Genomic DNA, 19614 nt, shown 5'->3' with positions numbered 1-19614 from the left:
GAGGGCGACTACAACAACTCGTGTACAGAATGCAACATCATTCAAAGTCAAAGAAGAGATTTCAGAATTCGGGGAGGGAGGGAGGGGAGGGGAGGGGGGGGGGGCTGACCGACCGACCGACCCTTTTTTGTTCCACTGGAGAATCGTTCTTGAACGGTGAGCAGGAGCATAACAGACCGATAAGAAAGCATAGCGCCTCGGTAAATCGTATCAGGCCAGGCAAAGAGAGGAAAGAAACCCGATGCAAGGTATCGCACAAAAGCCGTTCAGACAGCGATTCTCGGGTCATCACAGGCAGCTTTTGTCKTTACAACTCTGCGTGTCTGGGGTACTGGAAGGGGTGGGGGTTTAGCGAGTACGGAGAAGACTACACACCGAGAGGAGGGGGCTGGAAGTCTGCAACTCTACCAGCCTGAAAGGGCTGGCGCTGTGGCCATAGAACCCTGGACTGTCTAGTGCCCGCKCGGTTACGTGGATGGGATGGAGCCGGGACCGTCTGGCGCTGGTAGGTCTCTCTCTCTTCTCTGTCAAGGGTGTAATTTTTGCTTATCTTCAGCTATAGCAGCATATGGTAACATGCAATTGCCCATATTTTTGAATAGCTGGTGCAGCATTCTCTTATGCTAGCTGGCTGGCTGAAAAACCCGTCCATCACAACGATTGTGGGTATTTTTCAACCATAGCTCGTGCACTATACGAAATTAGTTATAGCGAGAGACGGGTCTTTTGGTGCACTGAAAATGTCCAGGGTCAGGGGCGGGGGCAGGGGGGCCGTGGGAATCTCTGGCGTGGAGACACGAGGTAAAGCCCGCCTTCACTACTCAGCACCCCTCTCACTCACACACCCCAAATACTAGKCTCTCTGTTTTGGCAGTCTGTCTTCAACACACATTTTTGGAATGATAGAAAAGTGCACTGATCCAAACATAATTTCTTCACACCCCACCAAAATGAATCCACAATGAACTAACTCAAGTCTATGTGAACACCACAATTAGTTATGTTTTTGAATACTGAAATGAGTGGCTATTGGACGACCTTACATTGTGATTATTATTTAGATTAGTACATGCTGTAGAAATTAAACCGCCATGGAACCTCCTGTGTCAAAWTTTTTACATCAAGGTCATTTCAATTTAATATTGGGTAATGCTAGAGTTATTTACATGTTAGTAATTTAGCAGACACTTATCCAGAGCGACTTACAGTTAATGTTTTCATCTTAAAATAGCTAGGTGGGACATCCACATCTTAGTCATAGTAAGTACATGTTTTCCTCAATGAAGTAGTTATCAGCGAAGTCCGTGCTAGTAGAGGTGGGAAGTTAAGTGTCAGTGTTAGTTGACGAAAGGCAAGTTATGGCATATCAAAAAGCATGTGGTGTTTCACTTTTGTTACTTAGTTAAAGTGGGCAGACAGCCATACTACTCTAAATATTATGATGACCGGTGATATGACGCTGTGCTTTAGTCTGGTCTGAAGTCCRGTCTGTGCATAATCAAATATTTTAGTGACTCCCTAACCAAGTCTGAACTTGATCACGAACATAGAAGATTTAGTGACCAATGGAATGCGAAAAGTTGATATCACAAAGATTGGTCCCCAGGTATTAGTATTAATCACTGTTATGTTAGCTAAAATTCACTGTCATTCAAATGGGGTAGGCCAATCGTTTGACAGCTTGTTGACACTTAAGTATGGAGTTGATTGTCACCCCCCCCTCTCTAAAAACAAACATCTTATGACCCCCAGACCTGCCCATCTCCAGAAGTCTTCTTCTCTGACCAAAGCTACATATTCTTTGTTGTGTATCTTTACGCAACTACATTGACTGACTGGCCTCCAGATATGGGACTAGTAGGATTTTACTGAACCTGTATAGGAAACCATTTACACATTAATATTAGTCAGTTAATCAGCAACACTTCAACGAAAATTCCACTATCTTTTGGTATTTGTTTCATTAGTCCACTGTTGATCATATGATGCAAAACGCAGCATACTTTGACACTTTCTGAATTTTGAAAGTTCTGTATCTAGAAAACTTGATTGATGACATGCGAAACATTTTGGGACTGTATGAACAGTGGATTAATGAAACAAATAGCAAAATATAGTTTGAGTGGTATTTTCCTTTAAAGGTCCAATGCAGCCGTTTTATCTCAATATCAAATCATGTTTGCGTAGCAATTAAGTACCTTACTGTGATTGTTTTCAATTAAAATTGTAAAAAATATACAAAAATAGTTTCTTAGAAAATTGTAATTTCTCAAGCTAAATTTTTGCTAGGACTGTCAGAGAGGGGCCAAATTGGAGGAGCCTAATTGGAAGGATGTATAACCTAAAAAATAGCTGTTATTGGCAGAGAGAAAGACAAACTGTCTTTGTTATTGGCCTATTAGCTTATACCATCTGGTGATGTCACCAGGCATTCCAAAAACCCCACCCAGCCAAACAAGTTGACATTTCAGGCGGTCTTTTCAAAMAGCTCTTATACTAAAATGCATAATCATAATTTTCACAGTATTTTTTTCAACCTTAGTGTGGAAATATAAAAAAACACAGGAAAATCACGTGTTTGACTGCACTGCCCCATTTAACACGGACTCTGTCCTCAAGACTAGAGTTAAGCTACTAGAATGTTTTATATCTGTACCTCAGGACAGCATTTGAATGAATAATTTCAACTTAAACCTATAAATGGTTAACTCTTAGCTATATAACCATTCCAGACTGCTATTAGACATGGGATCATCTCTAGTGATGTCAGCAGGGAATAGTGTGTGTAATTCCATGTTTCAATGAAAAAGGACCCTGGCCTAAACCAGACTCCAGGGAGAAACGCACACAGTTGACATGGAAAGGGCYCCAGTGCCAGGGAAAGACTGCTATTGTCTGTGGATGTGTGAGCCCTGGCTCCACTTCTCACCATCTGCCTACACTGGGGTGGGGCGGGCTGCCGGTGTGTGTGTGTGTGTGTGTCTGCAATTGTGTGTGTCAGTGTGTTTAGCCGACTCTGTGTCAAGACTGTTGAGACTTATGCCGTAGGCGTAACAAACACACCTTCAGTAGAATCTACCTAGTCTTATGTGGTTTATCATGCCAGATTTGCCAGTCCATAGTTGGCTGCTTTTTCAAGGCATAGTGAGCGTACACATCCTTGACGGACTGCTATGCTTGACTACAGGATTTCCAATGCTTGCCTTTTAAACCACAAGATCTCCGCTCAGCTCAGCTATAGGCCTCGCATGAGAGAGAGATTAATGACTGGGGAGGAGGCCGCTCGGACCTAATGTGGAAACACTAACGCTGCTTCAGGATGAAAAAGGCCAAGGTCCAGACACAGACACACAGACTACCCCTCCACACACACTACCCCTCCACACACACACACACACACACACTATCCCTCCACACACACGCACACTACCCCTCCACCCACACACTGCCCCTCCAGGTTTCCTGATCTCCATGACAATGCCAGTGTTGCTGTGGAGTCTCCATGGTAAGCCTGGGAATGTTGGGGGGGACCCCTGTGTTTGTGTGTGGTAGTGGGGGCTCTCCCTCTCTCCCTTGCCCCCCTGTCTGTGTGATGGAGGAGGAGGGCAGCTGGGGTCTTTGTTGTGATTGTGAGAGGGCTGTTCTCTGGGGAAGCAGAGGTTAAGACATGGGCTGGACAGGGCTGGGCTGGGCCCCCTCTCAGGCAGGGAGGAAGGCAGGAGTCTCACATTTTACCAGGCCGATCTGAAGTCATACATCTCTTGAACTTCACATACTTGTTTTCCTCACTGCAGTTTGTGTATTGTATTCACTCTCCGCTCAATAACAAAGTTTCAAATGATGTTTGACAAGAGGCTAGCAGTAGCATTCATGTCAAACGAAAACATCTCAAATGCAGGCTTTTAGTCGTCTTCTGTGACCGTTGGATTGTATGCCTATGCTACTGTCGCTAACTAGCTAAGGCACATTTGTGATCGTTCCATCTTATGTCGGCGGAGGTCATTAGATTATTTTCAATACAAAATCACACTAGAAGCCCTTGTGAGGCTAGTAGGCTAGCCTACTCCTCCGCTACCAGTTTCTCACCCTGCCTGCGTGTTTAAGGAAATGTCTGTATCTTTCTTTCAGTGTCTGTCTGGCTTGGTGTATCCAGCGTCGCCCTAATGTATTCTTTTTCTCTCTCTCTTACCCTTTAATTATCATTGAACCACCAACCACCCCTCTCCCTTCCCTTCTCTTTCGTTCACACCCTCCTTCCTCTCACCCTAATCGCTTTGTTCCTCCTCCCCTATCTCCCGCTATTCTCTCTCTCTCTCGCCACCTACCCCCATTCCTTCATTCATTATCCCCATATTTTGCCGCTCAACCTTTTCCTTCCTGTCCGTCTGTTGCCCTTTTCTTCCCCTCTACTTCTTCCCGTCTCTTCCTCTGACTCGTCATCCAACTTATGCCCCCTCTCTCTGCCCGTCATCCAACTTATGCCCCCTCTCTCTGCCCGTCATCCAACTTATGCCCCCTCTCTCTGCCCGTCATCCAATTTATGCCCCCTCTCTCTGCCCGTCATCCAATTTATGCCTCCTCTCTCTGGCCGTCATCCAACTTATGACCCCTCTCTCTGGCCGTCATCCAATGCCCCCTCGCTCTGCCCATCGTCACATGCCCATGCCCCCTCTCTCTGCCCATCACATGCCCGTGCTCACTTTTCTTTCCTCATTACTCCATTTATTTATTCTCCCATACCCACATCCCTACCGTTTCTGCCCTTGCCTAAACTTCTGACACCCTTTCCCTAAATTGCCCATGTCTACCACTGCCCCTCCAGTGCCCAYGGGGCCCTTCCCCCCACCTCTGCAGCAGGTGTTCCAGGCACCCCGCCGGCCTGGCATGGGCACTGTGGGCAAGCCCATCAAGCTGCTGGCCAACTACTTTGAGGTGGAGATCCCCAAGATGGACGTGTTCCACTACGAGGTGGACATCAAGCCTGACAAGTGCCCCCGACGGGTCAACAGGTAGAGTAACGTGCCACCCTACATAGTCTCGTGTACCACACCTCGTCCCCTGTGGGCAATAGCCTGGGGATTGAGGTTACCCAACTCAACACCTGTCACCCAGGTGTCCCCAACTATAAGTGAAGCAGTGGTCCTCTTGATCACTAACATTTCCCCAATGTTTTTAAGAACCACAGAATATGGACTTTAGAACTGAGCCATAGCCAGAACTCGGAGGACCACACTCTATGTAGAAGTCTGTAGAGGTCAAACAACTTCTCAAGATGATTCAGAGAGAGACTCACAGTTCATTAGCACACCATGACTATGACTCTCTAGTCCAGTATCCACCATTATCTAGCCAGGATATGATTAATGGTCTTCGAGAGATCCCCATTGTAGGGTGGTCATCATTGGCCAATCCATTCCATTCATTTCAATGGTTGGCCAATTGAGCCGCCTGCGTTTCTTTCCTTTGATTTGACTGAGGATTTCAGCCTTTGTACAACCTCATAGAGTGTAACTCAACTGTTTTATATCGAACCACAACAAAAAAAGCATCTCGCTCTCTCTTTCTCTCTCTTTTACTTGATTAACAGCAAAGCTGAGTCAAATCCGAAGTTTTACTTTGCCCGATGAAAATGTTCCATACGAAGTACACACACCGAACACATCTTAGAGCTTCCTGCTTCGTTCTTACTTAGTAGGAGTTTTTTTTTTCTCAAACAAAGGGTCCATGAGGCATGCGAAAGGTCAACCCCACATGACCTCTCCTTTTCAAACCCGTCCACTCTACCCCCACACTTAGACGAAAGCCAAGGCACCATGTATTCAGGGGTGCTGTGGCCCCACAGCTACCCCCCTTTGTCCTAGGGATTCCCCCACGACCATGAGACCATCACCTCTCACCAGCTGTATCCTGCTTGATCCATAACCAATCCAATTGGGTCTTCCCTGCTCCCCAAAAAAACACCCATCCTAAATCCAGATTTCTGATAGGATGTTGGGTTTAATTTGGACCACTACATTTGTTGACAGATGGTAGTCTTTTGTGGTTTTGTCACCTCTGATGGCCATGATGGTGAACCTGGTGTGTTTGACTCTGTGTCGCCCCCTGCAGGGAAGTGGTGGAATACATGGTGCAGCACTTCAAGCCCCAGCTCTTTGGCGACAGGAAGCCGGTGTACGACGGCAAGAAGAATATCTATACGGTGCTAGCGCTTCCTATCGGAAGTGAGAAGGTAGGCATAAGGGAGAGAAAGTGTGTACTATACATTTTGAGCAAGTCCCCTTCTACTCCCGTCTGTCCATTTCTTTATCCTGTAACCCCCCTCCCATCTCCCCTCCGCCTACACTCTCCTCCATCGCTCCATTTTCTGCTCTTGCTCATCCCCCCTCTTTCTCCCTGAAGGTGGACTTTGAGGTGACTATCCCCGGGGAGGGGAAGGATCGTATCTTCAAGGTGTCTATCCGCTTCCTGGCCACGGTGTCATGGCGTCTGCTCCAGGAGACACTGGTCAGCGGGCGCCTGCAGGTCCCCCTGGACTCTGTCCAAGCCCTGGATGTGGCCATGCGCCACCTAGCCTCCATGAGGTACGATACACTGTGTACACTAAGCACATCCACCAGTGTACACACACACACACACACACACACACACAAATGCAAACACTATGAAAGCAAGGGCAGAGAAGCGTGTAGCTAATTGCAAAGCTAGGATCTATGATGCACAAACAGTCAGAACACACAGCACACTCGCCACAGGACACACCTCTGTGTGCATGTTGTCTTCAAACTGATTGAAAGGCATATGTTTGCCTTGAGGTGTGAATATTTTATTATTTTGGATTAAAAAAAATCTCTAATAATAGCAAGACATTCCTATCAAACTTGTTGAACAGCGATTTAGTTTTAGATTCTGTTATATTTACATATCTAGAGGAGATGACAGGAACAACAGATGCCTGATAGCTGAGAACTGTGTAAAGGTGTCACATGAACTAAATCTAATAATCAGACATTGACTTGGAGGCTTGACTAGATCAGACACAAGCTGTTGAATCATTCTGAGCTTATGTCTGCGAAGCCTTATAGGTGACACATAATTACTGGACATTGAGTCATGCTCTGGTGCTGAGACTCAAATGAGTCATTCTCCATAATGTCATTTTTGTCATCTAGGTACACTCCAGTGGGACGATCATTCTTCTCCCCACCTGAAGGATACTACCATCCCCTGGGAGGGGGGAGAGAGGTGTGGTTTGGTTTCCATCAGTCTGTACGCCCCGCCATGTGGAAAATGATGCTCAATATTGATGGTGAGTCGGCTGAGTCCCACCAGGCAAGATATACTCGAGGGTATGAAGTCACATGAAGTCACAGACCTGCATAAAAAGTTGCATTTACATGATGGAATGAAAATCTGATCACGAGGTTATATGTTAGGTCTGCTCTTAAAGTTACATTCACAGTGGTCTATGATTTAACATTTGTTTTGTGTGGTGTAAAAATTCACTGCAGATCAATGCTTAGAAACAAATTCATTCTATAGTATTGGGTTGTGTTCATTAGGCACCAAATGGAAGAAAACGGACCGAAACAGGCGGGAACTAAGTGGATTTGTCCTATAAGAAACTCTCATTTTCCTTTTCCGCTGAAACATTTTCAGATATGTTTTCCCTTGCATGCCCTAGTGAACACAACCCAATGATTAGGAATAACATAATCCTATACCACTGGGCTTCTGTCTCCGCTGCACTTCACTTCCATTCAGACTGAATGCATTACTTACCCCTCTCCCTCTAGTGTCTGCCACGGCCTTCTACAAAGCCCAGCCGGTGATCGAGTTCATGTGTGAAGTCCTGGACATCCGCAACATAGACGAGCAGCCCAAGACCCTGACCGACTCGCAGAGGGTCCGCTTCACCAAGGAGATCAAAGGTGGGCCGTTGAACAGTGAGTGAGTACCTTCCACACGCCATGCCGCCTGCCTCTCACCAATGCCCCCCCTCCCCTCAGACGATCCCCTCACATCACTCCTCACTCATCTCACCACTCCTTCCTTCCCCACTCACTCCTTCTCCCATCACTCCTTCCTCCCCACTCACTCCTTCTCCCATCACTCCTTCCTTCCCCACTCACTCCTTCTCCCATCACTCCTTCCTTCCCCACTCACTCCTTCTTCCCATCACTCATCTCCTTCCCCACTCACTCCTTCTCCATCACTCATTACTTCCCCACTCACTTCCTTTCTCCCATCCACTCAATGTCCTTCCCCACTCACTCCTTCTCCCATCACTCATTCCTTCCCCACTCACTCCTTCTCCCATCACTCATTCCTTCCCCACTCACTCCTTCCTCAATCTCTTCACTCCTCCACCACTCACTTCACTCCTTATCTTCTCTTACTGACTCACTCAACTCCTCAATTTTCTTTTCTCCACCTTCTTTTGACATTCATCCTAATGGATCCTTCTCTCCACCATGCCCCCTGTTATTTTCTACCCCAGGGCTCTCCCCAGAATGTTTTCATAGTGTAAAGCTCATCTTCAGAAAGTAGAAATCCTCATCACCTCTCTGTCGACTCTATCCTCAATTCTGCATTCCTATAAAACGGCGTGATTGAAAGCAGTATTATACGTTTTGGATGAGTTTTCATAAAGAAATACATTTGAAAGGCCACACGATGGCGCTAAAGAGTAAAGCGTGAACGACTGAAAGACTGTGCACACAGCCTATGGGGAGAACTCTGTTGTCCTTCCCTTCTCCTCCACCCTCTCCCCATCTACGTCTGTCCCCGTGCCGCCACTACTGCTGGCTCTTATCTTTGTGTGTGTCTGTGCCCTGCTGTCGGTGGGCGTTACCAGGTCTGAAGGTGGAGGTGACCCACTGCGGTCAGATGAAGAGGAAGTACCGCGTCTGCAACGTCACGCGACGCCCCGCCAGCCACCAGACGTGAGTAGCGTCACGGTTGATCCTACTGATGCTCCCCGGAGAAGGGATGTTTTGGGTGGATGATATGTCTGCCATAATTCCAATAAAAGTCATGACCCATAAATCATCGGTGTCAGTTGGGATATTGGTCTTTGTGATTCTGAGTAAGGATATGTTCCATGACAAGGATGGATGTTTTTATTATCCACCTTTTTTTCTAGCATTTAGTGAAGACACCAGTGGTTTTCTAGAGGCACCTGCATCAATGTGAGGCATGTGGTGAGTTTTCTCAGGTCGCTGTGTTAGTCAGTTTTGACATCTTTATTACACATTCCCTACCAGGTTTCCCCTGCAGCTTGAGAGCGGACAGACAGTAGAATGTACGGTGGCCCAGTACTTCAAGCAGAAGTACAATCTGCAGCTCAAATATCCCCACCTGCCCTGCCTCCAGGTTGGTCAGGAGCAGAAGCACACCTACCTGCCCCTGGAGGTGAGAAATATGGGACCGCTGACTCTTCTAGAGTGAATACATTCAGTCCAGTTGCTTTATGTGTTTGAGAAGGAAATTCCTGCTTATATAATATGCTCAATGGTTTTTGGTTTTGTGTCCCTGCAGGTGTGTAACATAGTAGCAGGGCAGCGCTGCATCAAGAAACTGACAGATAATCAGACGTCCACTATGATCAAAGCCACCGCTCGCTCTGCACCTGACAGACAGGAGGAGATCAGCCGGCTGGTGAGTCAGTGGTGCCGCCTGGTGGCTGGAGGCTGCAATGCRAAACTACCAGCTATGAGCATGAGAATTGGCATTAATGAATTGAACACAAAACCATCCAACACAGATTAACACATACTACTACTACTTCTACTACTAGACTTGAGGGAAAAGACAATACATAGTAAATTACTTCCTATTATTCTCTCCACAGATTAAATGTGAATTGACAGCACAGCAGTGTGAATGTGACATGCGAGAATATTTAACATATCCTATCTGTTSTCCCCGTCTATCCACAGATGAAAAATGCCAACTTTAACCTGGACCCGTACATCCAGGAGTTTGGGATCAAGGTGAAGGATGAGATGGCGGAGGTGACGGGAAGGGTGCTGCCTGCCCCYATCCTACAGTATGGAGGACGGGTAAGAGACATCGCTCTTATAGTACGGCCCCATTAATAAGCATCCTTTCAATTGTGTGTACTTGGTGCAGGAAACATGTGTCCAGGAAAGTAAATTGAGGAGTAATTAATTTGCTAATCGCATTGGGCTATGTTTTCTTTAGCACAATTTACTGTCCAGATTGTGTGTGTAAAATATATATATATATAATATATGTCTTTATCAGTAACAACAGGAGTAGCTCGCATAGCTACTCACCAGTAGGCTATAGAGTGGTGAGGAGGACTTCACCGTTCATTTTCTGGATTCGGGTTCACTCGAACATCTTTTTAAGCTTTGTTTTACTATTGTCAGTTACTGCTAATTTCGGGATTGTATATCGATTCGCTCTCCTTAAATATTTGTCATCTGATGTATTCGTTTTAGTCTCTGAATTGTTTAATCAAACTTTTTGCTGCCAGCTTCTGATATCAGGGTATAAAAACTGCAATTTATGTCCTGAATTAATCTAGTGTGCATGTGCACCCAGCYATAACCTGCTGGCTAGCTGAACTATGCTAGTTTGTCCTCATTGCCAAACTTCATAAATACTGCACCCTCAACTTCAAAACTCCTTTGCTAGTTATACAATCATGTAACTAAGAAATTAGCTGAAAATGATTTGTTTTGTTGAATAGTCATGACTGGTTCGCGTGATCTGTCATAATAAACTGTGGTGAAGGATGCCATTGCTACTTAACACTGATCCAAGTTCAGTTTTGAGATCCACCATCATTGGCGTAGGTTTAGCTGGAAGTTTCTGACTGGTCTTGGAACTGTGACAAGGGGCAGCCTCTCCCCGCTTTGCTAGATGGGATATGTAGTGATTGTGCCAACACGGCCATGTACACAGTCTTGTACCCTTAACCTTTTAAAAATGGACTACTGTTTTTGTTGATTAAATCAGACTTTATTAGTTTTATGAGTAATCCAGGAACGTCACGAGTTTATTGACACGAGACAACCCAAGAAAATAGCAACTCCACAGAGCACCAACGGCTACAATGAATGACTAAATTACTTCCGGACACAAAGGGTCCACAGAGTTCCTCCTCACCACTCTATATCTAGCCAGGTTTCTGGCTTCAGAAGTCAGTCCCCACTACGGTAGTTGTGGATTTCACAGAGTGCAAACAGCCCTGACATTGATCTGGTTCTGAAGCTTTTGTCTCCCACCTGTTCCACCTCACAGAACCGGGCCATCGCCACGCCCAACCAGGGGGTGTGGGACATGAGGGGAAAGCAGTTCTACAACGGCATTGAGATCAAGGTGTGGGCCATCGCCTGCTTCGCCCCCCAGAAACAGTGTCGGGAGGAGGTGCTCAAGTAAGTACCCTTCTGGGAGTCGGGTTAGTGTGGGTATCTTCAGGCATCGTATTAGAGATTCCTGCCAGAGTGCAACAGTATTTATCTAAATATAAAATATGTACTGTTCTTGGCTTTGCTAGGTGGTTTTGTGTGTTTAGAGTAGTGTTATTTGTTTTACATTTAGAGCTTTACTTGCTGTGGCATGGGTTTTGTTCATTAGTGCACATTACAGGGAAGCGTTCTAAAACATTTTGCAATTGGAAATGACCATTCTGTTAGAAGTCCCGATAGTACATCCCTGTTTCAGTCCATTGTCTTCCGTTTGGTGCTTAAAAAAACACAGTCCCGGGCTCTACATACAGCACCACCATGTGAACCAGGTTTCTTTCCTAACAAAACATTTTCACCACTCTCCTCAGGAACTTCACAGACCAGCTGCGTAAGATCTCCAAGGATGCTGGGATGCCCATCCAGGGCCAGCCGTGTTTCTGTAAATACGCCCAGGGAGCCGACAGTGTGGAGCCCATGTTCAGGCACCTGAAGAACACCTACTCTGGACTGCAGCTCATCATCGTCATCCTGCCCGGAAAGACTCCCGTCTACGGTAAGATTGGCCTTATTCATGCTGAGTTTGATTTTGTTTATTCTTGCTCACAGATAAAACTGAAGAAATGCRGAATTTACATGACCTATAATTTCAAAACAATCATTTAAAATACATAACACATAATACGTGACATAAATAGAATATTGAGCAATTGAAAACATTACAGGGCATTTTTCATAATGGAAATTTAAATATTAAAATGTGAAAAAAAAAGAAGAAAGAGCTGAGTTCTTATACAGTCTGATAGCAGAGGGTGGAGTGGCGTGTCGCAGGCGGTTCGGTTCGTACGGGCAATTATACAGGACAGTTTCTCAGGAGCCTGGTGGTGCAGTTACCTCTTTTTGGAGGGAGCAGGTCATTCAGTGGATGGTCAAGAGTGTTCATGTCCTTCACCAGATGCACTGCAGCCTGCTCTCGCCTGCTCTGCAGTGAGGGGAGCTGTGATTGGACTGCTCTGCAGTGAGGGGAGCTGTGATTGGACTGCTCTGCAGTGAGGGGAGCTGTGGTTGGACTGCTCTGCAGTGAGGGGAGCTGTGGTTGGACTGCTCCACCTCTGGAGATGATTCTCAAGGCCCTCCTCTGCACCCTGTCTAGTTGTTGAATGATTCACTTACAAAATTCTCTAAGGTCAAATGGTTTAACCAAAATATCAGTTTACTCAACTTGCTTGACCACCACCATTACAAAAATATATTTTATATAATGTATTATCTTTACCTTGACATATTGCAGTAACCGAGACGTCTATGATACACTGAGTGTACAAAACATAATGAACACTTGGTCTTTCCTTTATTGATAACACTTGTTAAATCCACTTAAATCAGTGTAGATGAAGGAGAGGAGACCGGTTAAAGAAGGGTTTTTAAACCTTGAGACAATTGATACATGGATTGTGTGTGTGTGCCATTCAGTGTGAATGGGCAAGACAAAAGAGTGCCTTTTGAACGGGGTATGGTGTAGGTGCCAGGCGCACCTACACCATACCCCGTATGACCTACAGTCAAGAACTGCAACGCTGCTGGGTTTTCCACGCTCAGCACTTTTTAAACTTTTTTTAATTATCTCGACCATTTAAAAAAACAAGCACACATAAAACTTGAAAAAGCCATACATGCACATGAGAAAGATAATCAAGGATAACACACAAAGTCTGGGACTTATTTCCGTTGTGGTTCTCTAGAGACAAGATAGCTATGCAAGATCGAACACTGTTGAACACGGTATGACAGCGAGAAAATAAAACATAAAACAAAGAGGAACATCCACCTGATCATTGCAGTTACTTTCCCGTGTGTATCAAGAATGGTCCACCCTCAAAGACATCCAGCCAACTCGATATTAGGAAGGTGTTCTTAATGTTTTGTACTCCGTGTATAATAGCTTCCGTTTAGCATTTATGGATCTGTACTTAATTTCTGCCTGTTACTGGTCCTGTGTAGCGGAGGTGAAGAGAGTGGGAGATACTCTCCTAGGAATGGCCACTCAGTGTGTCCAGGTGAAGAACGTGGTGAAGACGTCCCCCCAGACCCTCTCCAACCTCTGCCTCAAGATCAATGTCAAGCTGGGGGGAATCAACAATATCCTGGTGCCTCACCAACGGTAAACTTTCACCAACTCTCTCCACTGGGTTGGGTTCATTATGGCACACACAGTCCCTTTTTCAGTCCGTTTGGTACCTAATAGATGCGACCTTGGTCTGAATGTGCTCTGGATGGAAACCCATTTGTGTATGTGAGCGCTCTTTAAAATAAGACAAACTCCTGTGAATTTGACTGAATTTGTCCCTTCTCCCTTCCTGTCTCACAGGTCAGCAGTCTTCCAGGAGCCTGTCATCTTCCTGGGGGCCGATGTAACACACCCCCCTGCTGGAGATGGGAAGAAGCCCTCCATTACCGCTGTAAGGCTGCTTCTCCAATACTACCACTACACCATGTTAACACAAATTATTATGTATTAAGAGTACATCGTATTTTAAGAGGGAGGGATGAGAAGGGGAAGAGAGCGGCTCAGCGCTGACTCACAGTCAGGGAGGAAATGACGTCACCCCGATCCTCGCTGTCCCACAACCCGGGCCTGGCTGTGGTTGGCTGTGTAGTTGCCAAGCAATCATGACCGGCTGTTGAGTCATACAGCCCTCTGTGTGCGTCTGTATGTGCTTCTGTGGGTGTGTGTGTGCGCTTATAGAGGTGGTCAGGAAGGATGACAATTTTTCTCACAATAACAAGACGTAAGGCTACAAGGTTACTGTTATAGATGCTGACGACACAGCTTCCCACACTGCCTATCCTGTGCCTCTAGAGGATGCTAGTGCTCACATTGTATCATTAGCTAGAGGTGAATCAAAGAACACTTAATTAAATATTGATGTTTTGGGTTGTCTTTCTGGTCTTTGTTTTTCAGCTCATCTCTGTATTTTCAAAGCTTTTGCTTTTTAGGAGTGGTTTCTGAGGTTTGGGCCTGGATTCACAAAGAGTCTCAGAGTAGTAGTGCTGATATAAGATCAGTTGCCTTTTGGCTAATAGTGAATAAGATTACGTGGACAGGGGGGACCAGATCATAGATCATCACTCTTACTTTGAGACGCTTTCTTAATACTGGTCTGTGTCTGTATGGCTAGTCCCCTCATTTCTCTCTTATTTTCATCCCTCTCTCTGTTCTTTTTCTTTCTCTCCCTCAATCTCTCCAGGTGGTAGGCAGTATGGACGCCCACCCCAGCAGGTACTGTGCCACAGTCCGGGTCCAGAGGCCCAGGCAGGAGATTATCGAAGACCTTTCTTACATGGTGCGAGAACTGCTGATCCAGTTCTACAAGTCGACCCGCTTCAAGCCCACCAGGATCATCTTCTACAGGGACGGAGTGCCTGAGGGGCAGCTGCCACAGGTACTTACTGGTCTCTGTCGCTGGGGGTTATAAATGGTTGTCAATAGAGATGGGGATCCATTTTTCATTATTTATAAGTGACAGAGTTGGATTGGCCAGATCACTATATTTTCCATCACTTTGACCAATAGGCCTAGTAGTTTATAGCACTAAAGTAATGGTACGTAGTTCATCTCTGAATAAGTATGATTTGATATAGTATAGCGTGACAATAATACACAATACTGGGAAGAGTTATAGAAAGAGAGGAGCAATGCAACTACCTCTAAAGATATCATTTGGACAGATAACGAGTAAATTATATATATTTTTTGCATAGATACTCCACTATGAGCTTCTGGCCATCAGGGATGCGTGCATCAAGCTGGAGAAGGACTACCAGCCTGGTATCACCTACATCGTGGTCCAGAAGCGCCACCACACACGCCTCTTCTGTGCCGACAAGTCTGAGAGAGTGAGTCAACAGTCAGCGCTATTCTAACCATAACTGTATCATGCTTTCTAGGTTTCACTCTAGAACAGGGGTCTCAAACTATCGGCACGCCGGCCAAATGCGGCCTGTGAGCTTATTTGATGTGGTCTGCGGTTGTAATGTTAGGATAAGCGTTTGGAATTAAATATCGTGGTCCTGTATTGTCTTTCCTTTTTCTGTAGATCGGGAAGAGTGGTAACATTCCTGCAGGGACCACAGTGGACACCAGCATCACTCACCCGTTTGAGTTTGACTTCTACCTTTGCAGTCACGCGGGTATACAGGTGAGTGGGGAGATGCTTCCTGCTGCTGTCCAGCTGTTTTTGTCTAACCTGAGGCATTCTAAACCTCCTGGCTCTGGAGTCACATGCAGCTCTTTAACGCTCCTTTGTGGCTCCATAGCGAATGTAACTTGTATACTTTTATTATTTATTTAACCATAGAAATCACATTGAGATTTACATCTCCAACAAAGCAGCATGCATATATTTACACGATACATAACAATGAATGTAAGTTAAGAGTGCATATGAAAAATGTAAAAGAGCAGGTTTAAAAACATATAGTTAGGGCCCTGTGTTTTGCACAATCATGTGACATAGCAAGATTCTATTCTGTATTTTAAGAATTATTCAGAAATGAGAATTACACCAAAGATTAAACCATTGTCAGAGGATGGTGCTGGACCATCTGACAGGAGAAGGGAACCGTTTGAAGTTAAAGCTTTAAACAAAAGGTTAAAATCCAGGCAAAACACAGGGCCCTAATACTAGTTATTCATGTTTTCAAGTAATCCTCCCCCTCTTGAGTGTTGAAATGGTCTCTCCACTCTGCAGGGGACTAGTCGGCCCTCACATTACTATGTCCTGTGGGACGACAATCGTTTCACCGCCGACGAGCTGCAAATCCTCACTTACCAGCTGTGCCATACCTACGTGCGCTGTACCCGMTCTGTCTCCATCCCCGCGCCAGCCTACTACGCCCGCCTCGTGGCCTTCCGTGCCCGCTACCATCTGGTGGACAAGGAGCACGACAGGTGAGCATGGTGGTCTAGTTAACGTTTAAAGGGACGTTACACTTAAATCTGTTGTCAGATGTTGATGATTTCAAATGTAGTCTAATGTTATGATGAATTCAAGTTCCATGCCGTCGGTTTTGTAGATCCAGCTGTATGCCTCAACCTAAAATTTATGAAAAAGATGAGCACCATATAATTTCCAGATCTTATTTGGTACTTATTGCGTCCTGTGTGTTTCTGTCCATACTGTAGTGGGGAGGGCAGCCATGTCTCTGGGCAGAGTAACGGTCGGGACCCCCAGGCTCTGGCCAAGGCGGTGCAGATTCACCACGACACGCTGAGGACCATGTACTTCGCSTGAGCACCACCCCACACCACCATCACCACCACTGTCCTTAAGACTCACCATCCCTCGGTGAGGGGCTTGGGAGCCCACAGGAAGCCTTCCACCTCTCCTCCTCCCTCCATGGCTGTGACCACCCACACACTCCACATACCCTCTCTTGACTGACCCACCACAGCCAAACCACCCCAGTACCAGAACTATACATCCCTCACCTGATCAACCCAGGCAGACTCTGCAGCGTCCTGCACAATGGTTACTATTATCATTATTGATATTATGTTTGTTTTTATTTACTTTACCAGGACTGTGTTTTTATGTTGACTTAAAAAAAAAGGGTATTATTGTATTGTATGCGACCTTCCACACTCCTATGTATGCAATACGGAGGGGAGGAAAACGGGCGCTGAGCTGCCCCGAGACCTTTGACTGCCACCACAATGCTGCCTCTTACCTATCCGCATGGCGGATGTCAGTGTTCTGTTCCAAGCCCCTGGTACAACAGGAGTCATGGGACCCCCGGGCGGGGCGGGGGAAGGGTGACAAAAAAGACACACTTATTATGAACTTTTTCTCATGAACTCCATTCTTATGTTGCCGTTCTTTTATTTTTTATTTTTTTTATTTTTTTTTGGCCTTGATGCGCGCAACGGGACGTATGGTACATTAGCACTTAGAGATTAGCATGTAGTCAACGCCGCCCACCCTGCACCTATATGAAGTGTCTATGTCTGTGTGAGACTAGCCCTCTGCTCTTAATTGTGGACATGGAGCAGAAATACAAAGGGCAGGTGTAGCATGTCGTAGATACATTAGACTAAGTCCTTCTTCACTGTATCTGTGCAGGTTGAATTAGCCAGTAGAGAGAGGGCAATGTAGAAGTTAGAGGGACCATTGCATTGAGTGTATTGAATATACTTGAATATACTCACACCCCATGCATCTAAACCAGCATTATTATTATCAACCAGCCTAATGTGATGCCTACCAATGGAAAAGGGGCACCTATGTAAACAGGAAGAAGATAATCTTTTGGTGTCAGAATGCATTTACCTGCGAGGATTACGAGGCACTTTCTTTACCTGATTGGTTGATGTTACTTCCGAATGGGGAGATTTGTCTTCCCTCAGGCTTCACACGCAGGCCTACCCCCCCCCCCCACACACCTACCTACATATACATGTTCTCACACCTACAACCTCTCTAAGCTTGCTGAACCAATAGAGTGACAGTAGCAATACAAGGTCGCATATTTTCTTTGTAGGTGTGAAAGCAGCAAAAAGACGCGGGCCAGAGAACACTGAATGAAGTGTTTCTTCCTCCCTTTTAGCACTTGACCTTGGCTATATGATCATTTTACACATTCTAGGTACACATTCCAACCTATGTCAATGGAGATGACGTACACACCAAAACACTACGTTGACATACACACAAATACTGTACTCACACATAGCGTCTCCTACCTACAGACATCGACCACAGCATCGCCTCCTCACCCCCTCACATTCTCCTACTGAGTGTGTACCGAGCTGCCTCCACGCATGCACTTGCCCCTTAAAACCCCCACATGAATACTTGCCCCTCCTTCCAACAAACACCACCCATTTTCCCCCTATCCATACCCCGCTCAACCTCTGCTTCAGCTCCCCTCCTCCCAGCCTAGTGTATGATTCCCCATTGGTGCGCTGTGTGCATGGACAACACAGATAGGGGTTTGCTACACAGGTTATTGGGGGGTACTTACTCAATATGCCCTGCCTTCACTTCTGATCACTTTCTGACTTTATGAAACGCATGTAACACATTTTTATTGTGACTGGATATTCTGAGCCACCTTCGTTTTCCTAGAGATAGGAGCTTATTACGCTCACTTCTGCCTTTCAGTCATAGCCTCATTTGTGTAAACGGTGAACTGAAAGGCTGCTTTTTGTTTTCTGTATTGTGTTGAGTAGAGTCAGAGTGTATCCTCAAGGTGTACTATGCGAAAAGTAGTCTGGCGACTTTCATTTCTTGGCCTTCAAGCGCCTCCAAACATGTCTGATGGGTTGTAGAGCCCCTTTTTGTTGGAAGGGAATGACGATAGAGATTTAATGATATGCCATTTTTGGGGAATTCATGTTTATGAACTTACGCAATCAAAATGCTTTTGTACACCATTTTACTGACCCCACGTGTCCAAGGTAATTTGTATATAACCTGTAATGAATATTTGGTCTCATCAATGTAGCGGGGCCTTTGCAGTTGGGGTTAGTCCCGTCCCCCCCCCCCCAGCCCCTTGTGTTCAAATTCAGCTTGGGTAAGCTCAGCGCCACTGATCCAGATGCAGTTCTTATCTTCACTCTGGGAAAAGCATCATGATGAGGACACAAGCGAATCCGCTCCACACTGACTAAGCAATATAAAAAGCCACTGATCAAGAACAGTCTTTGTCATAGCACTTCCCATAGGTTGAATGAAAGGAAATGGAAGCAACTTATTTTGGCTCTGTATGATGTAATAGTACGGGACTCTGTTGGGGAGGGCTATTTTTTAAAGAAAATACATTTGTTTTTTATTACTCTTGTTGATTGTTGTTGTGTACAGACAAACCAAGTGCATTTATGGTCAGTCCTGGAAGACCCATGTGTATGTAGGTTTGAATTTTTTATGACAGATACTGACACTTCTGTAGCCTAGCCTAAATCACATCAGAAAGCTCCAACTACTATCTCTGAAACCTTAATCCATTTAAAATAAATGTATGTCAGTCTGTAGAGAGGAAAGGGGAAACATTTAACATAAGAACTGATTTCTGGTTTCTGTGTTACTGTAATATAATTTATTCCCATTGGCTAAAGTCGAAGCCAGAGTTTGTAAACTGAGGCGCAACATCACGAGGCTTGCAGGACTGCTTTCGAAAC

At 45.5% G+C, this 19614-nt stretch overlaps 1 protein-coding gene across 6 annotated transcripts; it reads left to right on the top strand.

Annotated features, from left to right (window-relative positions):
• The first annotated feature begins 87 nt into the window (after positions 1-87).
• LOC111959134 (protein argonaute-1) lies at positions 88-19271 on the top strand. 6 transcript variants are annotated; one of them, XM_023980593.2, is made up of 19 exons: positions 88-505; positions 4823-5009; positions 6109-6229; positions 6400-6581; positions 7170-7306; positions 7794-7928; positions 8855-8942; positions 9264-9411; positions 9538-9657; positions 9939-10061; positions 11272-11405; positions 11807-11991; positions 13437-13596; positions 13804-13894; positions 14684-14878; positions 15198-15332; positions 15533-15634; positions 16187-16386; positions 16621-19271. In XM_023980593.2, exons 1-19 carry the CDS (start codon positions 481-483, stop codon positions 16727-16729), a joined length of 2577 nt encoding a protein of 858 aa, XP_023836361.1. In that variant the 5' UTR covers positions 88-480; the 3' UTR covers positions 16730-19271. The 6 variants fall into 6 exon arrangements, with proteins under 6 accessions (XP_023836361.1, XP_023836360.1, XP_023836359.1 ...); XM_023980592.2 differs by having other exon boundaries at positions 16618-19271; XM_023980591.3 differs by having other exon boundaries at positions 11242-11405.
• The last annotated feature ends 343 nt before the right edge of the window (positions 19272-19614 follow it).

Source organism: Salvelinus sp. IW2-2015, linkage group LG35 (assembly GCF_002910315.2).
Source record: "Salvelinus sp. IW2-2015 linkage group LG35, ASM291031v2, whole genome shotgun sequence".
Lineage (NCBI taxonomy): Eukaryota > Metazoa > Chordata > Actinopteri > Salmoniformes > Salmonidae > Salvelinus > Salvelinus sp. IW2-2015.
The sequence above is the reverse complement of the archived record's forward strand: the minus strand, read 5'-3'. Positions and strand labels throughout refer to the sequence as shown.